Source organism: Camelus bactrianus, chromosome 27 (genome assembly GCF_048773025.1).
Source record: "Camelus bactrianus isolate YW-2024 breed Bactrian camel chromosome 27, ASM4877302v1, whole genome shotgun sequence".
NCBI classification, from domain to species: Eukaryota; Metazoa; Chordata; class Mammalia; order Artiodactyla; family Camelidae; genus Camelus; species Camelus bactrianus.
In genome coordinates, this window is record NC_133565.1 from 36,486,431 (window position 1) to 36,495,992 (window position 9,562).

The window sequence follows — 9,562 nt, forward strand, 5'->3', positions numbered from 1 at the left end:
AAGCATGCAAGTCACATTTGTAAGTCTTCCTTTGCCTAATAAAACCAAGACAGGTGGTGCCTTAGAAAGTCATCTCATTTAGAGCAAATCGAGCAGAAGCTTGGCACATGTGCAGACATGAAACTAGTAGCAATGAGTGACATCACCAAAGGTTAAGAAAATGGATACAGACAACTGACACTTTGAAACAAATAGGAAAGTAGTTAGTCTATAAATTGTTTAAATAAAAGTGGATACACTGACACCTGCTCTCAGTCTAATGGTTTTCCAAATCTAGCTGTTCCTCTAGTAATATTCAGTTAGATACACGCACAAAAGCTAAACATACAACACAGGATTTCATATTATTTATGTCTTGACAGGCCCTAACGAAGACAACGCTGAAGATCATTTAGCTTAAGAGCAAAACCATCAACTCAGGAACAAGATCCTAGTATTAGAGATTCCAGAATCAGCTCTGGCACAAATGCAGCCTGTGATGCCAGGCTGTCATCGGTCTTCAGTCTCAGCAGGGCAAGACCCAAGGAAACCTAAAGGACAGTCTGTAACGCTGGTGGGACAGCAATACAGATGTCACTCCTTATAACCAGTGACGGAAGGTCTGTGAGTGTGAGTTATGCAGACAATGGCTCTAGGCTCCATTCTGCACAGATCACCGAGACACAGATGAGAGGCTACAAACGCCCCACGTCAAGTGTCAGGTTTTTGACAGGCAGCCCGAGGGCACGTGTAGGGACGCTTCCTGATACAGGTAAGGCCCTTCCCAGAATACAGCACAGAGCCAAGAGGTTACTGAAGCCAAGTCTAAGCTGAATATCCTACTCGTGGTGTCTGAGCCCGCTGGTTTTCCTAACACAGCCACATTTCTAGTAATAACAGAACTACTCTGAGTACCAGCTGCACGACACACAAGTTATACTTCATTTTGAAAACAAAAGCAAGCTTCATCCCCGTTTGTAGTTGAGAAAACTAAGGCTCCCTGATGTGAAGTGACTTCCCCAAAGCAAGGCAGCTGAGGAGGGAGTCTCTTCACTACTTACTTAGGCTTTATGGGGTCAAACAGCGCCTCCTCCAAGAGATCATATATGTAATTATTGTATATTTCAATATAAGAGACAAATACACCGTAGACACTGTCTTCATCAACGTCTTGTGCTTTGCAGAATTCTTGTACATTTATCATATCTGCAAACTCTGGATCTACTTGTCGTCTGCAAACAGGGGGAAAAAAGCCCAAAAGTCTCACCTTATACATTGTAAGTCAACACTAGAAGTCAGTGATCCCAAGGGGAAACCAAACGACCTGCCATTAGAAGCAGAAATGCCCAGAGTGGCTTTGTTCACACTCATGGCTGGGCCAGCAGCTCTCCCACGTCCTCCCCAACACACAGCTCAGGCTTCACACCCTCTCCCACCCAGGACGGCCCCTTCTCTAAACAGTGATTCCAGGGCAGCACGTGCAAAACCAAACAGAGCATCTGAGCAAAGAAACGTACTTAAGGACGTCCCTCAACTTCGATCTCACTCGAGTCAGCTGTCAGACCAGCTGCTTCACTTCGTGCCCCCCAGTCCCTGAGCCTGAGACCACTGGAGGCCAGAGCTGCACAGACGCAACCACTCACTTGCTAGAGGGGGTCTTTGGGTTGGGCGTGGCTTCTCTCTTCTGCCGCTCTAGTAAGGCGTCGACTTCACACTGTATGTCCATGCTGTTCCTGTCATTAGACTTGAAGACCTGAAGGGGGGGGCGAAATCAGACCGTGACTTTTAGACTTTGACTTAAATATTAAAAAAAAATATATATATATATTTAAGAAGTAAGAAACAGTTAATATTCAAACATATTAAAGGTTTCAAAACGTATCTGACGCCTTAGTTCTCCCTAATACCGCTTTATCCACAGGCGTCGTGGTCCCTGTGCCCTCCAGGGACTCAGAAGAACCACACTTACGTATCGTTTGGCTTGCAGCGACCCCACGCTGTTGAAGATCATGTCCAGACAGCGCGGAAGGAGTCCTCCTTCCCCTGGAGACCCAGTCATGGTGTGGGTTTTCCCACTTCCCGTCACACCGTATGTGAAGAGGAGACCTACAATGCACAAGTCACCGTCACCTATTCAAAGTCACACAGGGGTCTATCTTAAAGTCTTCCGCTTGTATTTCTTTAGTGTATTAAAAAACACTTGAAATTAACTAGCTCAAAAAGCAGATTTAATACCACCTAGACAAATTAGCCCTGAGTTCAAGGCCAAATATAAACCAAATGTTTAAGTTTTATCGCAGGGGGAGAAAAAGGAAAATTCAACAAAACCCCAAGAATCATACCATTTTTGCCATGGATAAGGTCCTCGACCAGGGGGTTAGCCACAGCATCAAAGAGCTCCTTTTGGGTGGTGTGAGTGCCAAATACTTGCTTAAAGGAGTACTGAGTCTGTGGAGAAAAATATAAGCAGCACACAAATAGGACTCTACTACATCCAGGGTAGAAATACATCTGTTTAAACATATTCAAGTGTTTCTTCTGAACACTTAGATCTAGATATGCAAAGAAAAAATATGAATAGTCTTTAAACTTGGAACCTTTAAAAAAGTCAAAATGGACCTAAATTATACCAATTATAAACTGGTAAATGTTTACAGATATAACTCCTGAAGAGAATATAGAAAGGTCTTAGGTACACCAATGCTTCACAGACTACGGCTGATTTTGTTTTAATTAAGTGACAAGATTAAAAAGTATTACGATTCAGTCACGACGTGAAAATCCTCAACCCTAACTTCATACACTCTTACTGCTTTCTGCTGTTTCTTTATAAAGGTGTCATTTAAAATGGCATAGCAATATAAAAGTGTTTGGATGTACTGTTCTCTTAAAACTAGAAATTAACTGTAAATATAATCTCATCTGAGTTAATATGAAATAATTATTTTTAATTGTGACTTTTAAAAAAGCAGTATTTCAATTATCAAGTCTCTTTCAAAATATGACTGTTATAAAGTATAACCATATTATCAAAAATATCACCCAAATCCTACTTGGAAAATAAGATTGGGGGTTGGGGTATATAAAGTACTCCAGGTGTCCAGGGACTGGAGTTCTTTCTTTCTCTGCTGTTTCCTCGTTTTGCTAGGTTGCAGACATTGCAACTGCCCCTGCGGGTTTCCTGAACTTCCTGCAGGTTTTGCTCCACAATGCCTCGGCTAAGTTATTTGGTGCATGAGTACTCGCCAGAATTTATTATGGATTATAGCCTTTGTCATGAGGCCTCCCTTTTTCCTGTTTTACACCCTTTAATTTCAACCTGCTCAGATATCAGTATCATGACCCTTATGTTTTTAAAATTAGCAGTTTCATCCCCAAAGAGAGACATGTGTGGGTTAGGACTTAAATACACAAGAGCAATAACAGCTGACACTTAGCACCAACCACAGCCCAGGCACTGCCTTGGCTTGGCCGTGAGTCATTTCACTTTTACAGCCTCCGATGTAGGCACTGTTAACTACTATGGCTCACTTTATAACTTGTTAAAGACCCCACACCTACTTCAGCTCAGCTCACTCTCACCTTTGCATAATTTTTACTCCAATCCTGTAAACAGCTTTAGAGTTCACAAAAAGAACTGGAAGGACAGACAGGGTGGTGCCGACAGGTCGGTCAGACGACCTTCAAGTCCTCATGAACAGACCCTCCCCTTTTCCAGGTGAAGAAGACTCGGGCAAGCAGGAACTTGCCCCAGCCTGCGGAGCTAATCAGTGTCAAAGCCATTTCCATTCCAACACCCAGCGCCGCCCTGTCACAAGGCGGTGCGAGCTTCGAATCCCCCCAAACCTTGCATACTGCTTATACATCCTTGAAATGAACCCTGGTAAAGAAGTAAAATTCAGTCAGTCAGTTCTCAACTATTTCACATCCTCAGAGGCCTGCTCCTCCGTGAAGCATCATTCGTTCATGTCTAACGCACGTTTACGAAGTAGTGAACAGGACAGATGAGGTGCATGTGCCCAGAAGTACCTACGACCCCAGGGAAAGAGACGGCAGACAAGTAGATAAACACACAGACTGCACAAGTGCTATCGAGGGCGCGCAGAGTGGGCAGGCACAGACCAGGAGGAACCTGGGGGGGTGCACATCTAGGGAGGGTGGTCTGGACACACCGGAAGGAGTGATACTTAAACTGAAACCCACAGACGAGGAGTCATCGTGCTGAGAGCTGAGGGAGGGCCCTAAGGCAGGATTCCAGCCTGTCCAGGGACGCAGAACTGGACGAGCACTATGGGCTGAGGTGGAGGGTGAGACAGCAAGCAGACTGAGCAGGATTTTGCCCATGAAAACCCTGACTCCTTAGAAGGTTCTGAACAGGGAAAAGGTGAGATGTGATTTCTGCTTTACAAGGCAACTCTGGCTGCTCTGTGGAAGCGGTTCAGAGGAGAAGATGCAGAGTGGAAGCAGGGGGTCCAGCTGGCTTCAGCAGCCTTGTCAGCGCCACTGGGAGTGTGGTCAGCAGGCCAGAGCCCCCCGAGAGCTGTCTGTCTCCAGTCCAGGGAGGTTATTACAAGGACGGAGAGCAAATGCTCAGAACCTTTGCAGCCGTGTCACGTGGCGGCGGCATCCCAGCGTGTGACCAGGGGGCTTGTGTCACCGCACAGGGCACAAGCCATCCTGTGTAACTCGCCCGACAGCTGTCGTCCAACAGACCCTTGTGGCAAAGCTGCACAGAAGTATTAGTCACAGTGCATCAGAAATGAAAACCGCTGCTCCTTTACCAGACAGTGTGAGAAGCACTGGTCTCCGTGATTAAGCACAGGCTCAAACGAGGGTGGTGGCAGTGGAGACACAAATAAAGGGATAGTGTCAAGATACACCCTGGAGCAGAAGTGATGGGACCTACTGATGGAGGGAATGTGAGGGGGACAAGAGAAAGATAGGGACAAGGTTCTGGGCTTGAGCAGACAGACAGGTGATGGTGTTACCTACTGCGAAGAAAAGACAAGGGAGGAAGTGATCTAGAGGGGAAAAAATCAAGAGTTCTTTTGGACATGTAAAATTTGAGATGCCTACATAACATCCAAGGAGTGGATGTTCAAGCCTAGAGTGAGAGGAAAGTTTAGGCTGGAGATTAAAATTCCAGCGTTACCACCATAGAAACGTTTAAAGCCACGGAAAAGAACACATAGAGAAGAGCGCCCTGGGTGAAGCCCACCCCGGTGTCTAGAGGCTGGAAGAGGAGGCAGAGCCACAAAGGCCGGCCAGTGAAAGAACGTGAGCTGGGGGGGAGAGCAGACTGCTGCTGAGAAACGGACCATAATGAGGACAAGGAATGGCCATCACATTTAGCAGCAAAGAGGCCACTGCTGGGCTGTTGTCTGGCAGCCTCTCCGGAGCAATGTGCACAAGAGTGAAGGCAGCGCGAAAGGAGAGGACAGCCTGGATGAGTCCTTTCTTCTGCACTCAGAGTCCTCTGCTTTAAGCACACCTGTCCTTCTGTCTTACTTATGACGGCTACTTGTTTAGCATCTGCGTCGTAAGGTCCACAAAGGCAAGGAAGGACTGTGTCTCACTCGTTTTTGAAAATCTCCTCCCACGCTCCAGCTTAGCACATGTTTGTTGAATTGAACTCTTTTTGCTTAACATTTTACTACAAATAAAAACACTTCATCAGAGATTGATACATGTATGGAGTGCCTATTAAATGTGATTTCTGTCTCCATATATGAAACTACATACGTATGTAACTGACTAGCAGTCACATATCATTCCACAACAAGCTATTCCTAACATATGCTCTAAGAAGCAGTAAATATCCAGTGCAGGAAGTCCTCTGAAAGCAGTCTTCTACTCCAGAACACCAAAGGTGTGTCTGCACGACCCAGAAATTAGAAACACTTTAGATATGGTAGTTACAGTGAAGTAAATAAGTCTTTCAAAAAAGTGGAAACACACAAATTTTGTTAAATTTAAAAAGTGGAAGAACCATTCAGCAAAGAACCTATCAAGTGACAACAGTTGGTTCCAACAGGAATTACCTCCTTATAGTCTCCATTTCGGTTGAGTCTATAGCCCTCAGGGGTGTGAAGCTGAACGGTTGTGCTACTGATCACCTCTATGCAGCACTCTTGATCGGGAATGCTCAGCGGGCGCACCCTACAGTACACCTGAAAATACAAGAAGGTGCTCCAGGAGCAAAGTTTGACTTTCTCCGACTCTTCATTCATTCATTCAACAAACATTTGGCCTCTAAATTGAAGAGATCTACATATAAGCTTAGAGCTATGAAAGCCAAAACCTGCTACCCAGTTTGTTCATGGTCAAATGCAAACAGGTGTTAGATATGAGAGAATTTTAAATGCACATAAAATTAAAACTCTCTCTAAAAATCAGTAACGTATCACACAATGAGAATTACTTGAAAAGCTGTTAGGATTCTTTGGAACTGGATGTCAATTAAAACTTGACAGCTTAACACTTAATAAGTAAGAGGCAGGTCTGCCGTGCGGTGCAGTCTTCTTCATCAGTGAGAGTTGGAGACCTGTTCAGCTGTGTGTGCAGCGCACCTGGCTCCCTCAGCGCAGCCCAGACATACTTCAGTGTGAGTGAGGGGAGGCCCGGAGGACCCCAGGGCAGACCAGCCTTCTTCTGTTTGCCATTTGCTTTTAAAAGTCCCCAAGCCTGAAACTAGTGGAGCACATGCGACTGAGTAGTCGTGATATGAGTTAAACTGTTCTGTGCCAGAGTCTCTGTGAAACGTGGTCCCCAAGAGCATGGAGTCTGGGCTCTCCTCAAGAAGCATGCCCTGAGCCACTAGACAACTGTCCTAGACAGGAGAGGGTGTTTATCCAAGCAGGTTCCCCCCAGCCCAGAGAGGATGAACGATTCCCCAAGACAGTCAAAGAATATGCTGCATCATCTAACTTTCCACATTATGAGCAGTCACAGAAGTATGCAGGCGACAACCAAAGACTTCCTCTTACTGGACCGATGAACCCTGCATGGAAACAAGACCTCAAAGCTGGAGCCAGGCCTCCAGAATTTAGTGCAGGCCTTTTAGCTCAATGTTCTTTGATTCCATTTCCACATCTCCCTCCCTTCCAAGCACATGCACAAGACATAAGAGGATTAAAGAGAGCACACACACACACATTCACAGGGAGCCCTTACCCCGACGGGGTCCTTCAGACTTGTCTGGGATCCTTTTTTCACTGGTAGTTTCCTAGGTGTCTTAGTTCTCCTGGTCATAGACATAGACACAGACACGTTTCAGTGCATCACTAACGTACAAAAACCTCACCTACTATTCAGAGAAAACCCTCCTAGGGTTTATAAAATTATTCTTTAGTGGCTCCCAACCACCATACCCCAAATAACACGAGTGAGAATAAACTGCAGTAGTAGAAGAGTTCGTGGCATGTGTAATCCAAAAGTAATGAAAATTTGGCTTAGGAGGTGCTCTTGGTACTATAGGTACCTGTTAAGGCTTTGTTAAAAGAGACAACAGGCTAAACTGGAATCACCTGGGCTAAGCCCCAGGTCATCAGACTTAGTACCTCAATCCACCTCTCCTGGGAGGAGAAACTTAGATCAGTCTGGAATCACCTGGTCAGCGCTAGTGAGGCAATCTGCCTGACAGGCCCCTGCCATCCACTAACGGATGCTCACCTGGCCACTAGCGATCTCCTCCTTGCTAGTGTAACTCCCATGTCCCACCCCCTTCTGGCTAGAAAAGTCTTCCATTTTTACGGCTCTTCAGCTCATCTCTCTACCTGCTGGATGGGAGGCTGCCCGATTCATGAATTGTTAAATAAAGCCAGTAAGATCTTTAAAATTTGCTCAGTTGCATTCTGGTTTTTTTAAACATCTATTTATAGTTCTATATGGAAAACAGCTTCCTTATTTTCTTGAGCAATTTTACAGAGACTGCAAATCTGAAAACTCCACAGGTAACTGATCACGCCCATCTCGAAAGGCATCTACGTAGGCGTGCCAGCAGTCCATCACCAAGGCAGACTGACAAGGGGTTAATGAATGATTAAAATGCAGATGGAGGAATGCATTCTTTCACCAAGATTTACGTCTTTACTTTCAAGAAACAAGTGATTACTGCATTCTCAAAACTGTCATCCTTTGTCCCCAAGCAGAATGTGGTCCCCAAACTGCAATTCCTTGCTCTTAAGTCGGGACAGTAGAAAAAGGTAACTTTATTTCACCGTTTCCCTAGCATGCCACACCCCCTTCCTCCCATCTATCTGGACTAGACAAACACGTAGCACCGAAATTAAGTGAAATTATTGGCTTGGACTGTAAATTAAAATACTCTCCCATACTTCACCAGATAAAACAAGCTCAGTATTATGGTAGGTTTACTTAAATTCAACATTTCCCCCCCCAAAGATAAAGACTTCGACTTTGGCCTGTTGCAAACGACTAGCGACGTGACGGTGATAATCACGACGACGTCACCCATGGCTCTGCGCGCCTACCTCGCCCCCGGCCGCAGGCGAGGGGCCGGGAGAGCGGCCGCGCGTCTGCGCCCGGAGGACCGGGAGCGTCCGGGGCGCCGCGCCTGAGCCGCGGAACCGGGCGAAGGAGACAGGCCCGCGCGGGGGTGGCCGCGCCCCAGGCCGCCGGGGCTGCGGAAGGCGGGCAGCGCGCGGGCGCCGGGGGTCCCCGGGCCGAGGCCGCCGCCCCGCTCACCCGAGCCGGGTCCTCTCCCGACTCGGGGCCGACTCCCCGGCCCAGGAGGCCCGACTCCGGCAGCGGGCGCCGGGCGGGGTCTCCGCCGGCGGGCTCCCCCTACTCCCGCCCCGTACTCACGCCGGCTTCATGGCGGCGGCTCCGCGCTGCCCAGACGCGCGGGACGCCGGGCTCGGCGGGCTGGCGACGACGGCGGACGCGGGGAACCGGACGCGGCGGCTCAGCGTGGCGCTCCGTGAAGCCCGGAGACGCCGCGGCGGCCCAGGTGAGCTCGCGCCCGGCGCATTTCAAACGGGCCAATCAGTGCCCCCCGCGGGGGAAGGGGCGGGGCCTCGGAGGTGAGGGGCGGGGCCTTGGGGATGCGCCCGCTCCGCCGGAATTGGCGCTCGTCTCCTAGGCGACCGACGCTGGAAGGGCGCGGGCAGTCTGAGCCGCGGGGCTGCGGGCTTGCGCAGGGCAGCCGGGCTCCAATATTAGGACACAGAGCCCTTCCATTTCCGATGGGGAGACTGCGGGTTTCCTTGCCCACAGCGCAGGAAGCCCAGTGGAGGCGCGAGGCCGGGGTTGGCTCCGCGCTGAGCAATGCCGTCCCGGCGCCCCGCGCGGTCTCAGGCTCGCCGGCTTCCAGGCCGTCGCAGCGCCTCGGCGTCCCGCCTCTCCCCGTCGCCTGTCCTGGGACCTGCCTCTCTGATTCCGCCAGCTCTTTCCTCGATACGCATTGCTTCACCAAAGCCTTCACAGTGCTTGATGCTGAGTAAAATGCGGTGCTTGTCCTTGAGGAGCCATGTCCCGAACTACTCTTTTCACAGATGAACTGATTCTGTCTCACTTCGACCTCTGCCCCTGAAGTGATGACTATCCAATACTCACCGACGTC

The 9,562-nt window shown here is 48.5% G+C and overlaps 1 protein-coding gene across 6 annotated transcripts in view; it reads right to left on the bottom strand.

The window, feature by feature from the left end:
- Positions 1-8,950, bottom strand: part of KIF23 (kinesin family member 23) — a 25,309-nt gene extending 16,359 nt beyond the window's left edge. For all 6 annotated transcript variants that reach the window (XM_074353998.1, XM_074353996.1, XM_074354000.1 and 3 more), the window contains exons 1-7: positions 8,806-8,950; positions 7,153-7,222; positions 6,021-6,149; positions 2,322-2,427; positions 1,949-2,085; positions 1,623-1,732; positions 1,041-1,211 (exon numbers count right to left, since the gene is read on the bottom strand). In XM_074353998.1, coding sequence (XP_074210099.1) covers positions 1,041-1,211; positions 1,623-1,732; positions 1,949-2,085; positions 2,322-2,427; positions 6,021-6,149; positions 7,153-7,222; positions 8,806-8,816 — 734 coding nt within the window. In that variant the 5' untranslated portion in view covers positions 8,817-8,950. The remainder of the gene's footprint in view (positions 1-1,040; positions 1,212-1,622; positions 1,733-1,948; positions 2,086-2,321; positions 2,428-6,020; positions 6,150-7,152; positions 7,223-8,805) is intronic.
- Between the last annotated feature and the right edge of the window lie 612 nt (positions 8,951-9,562).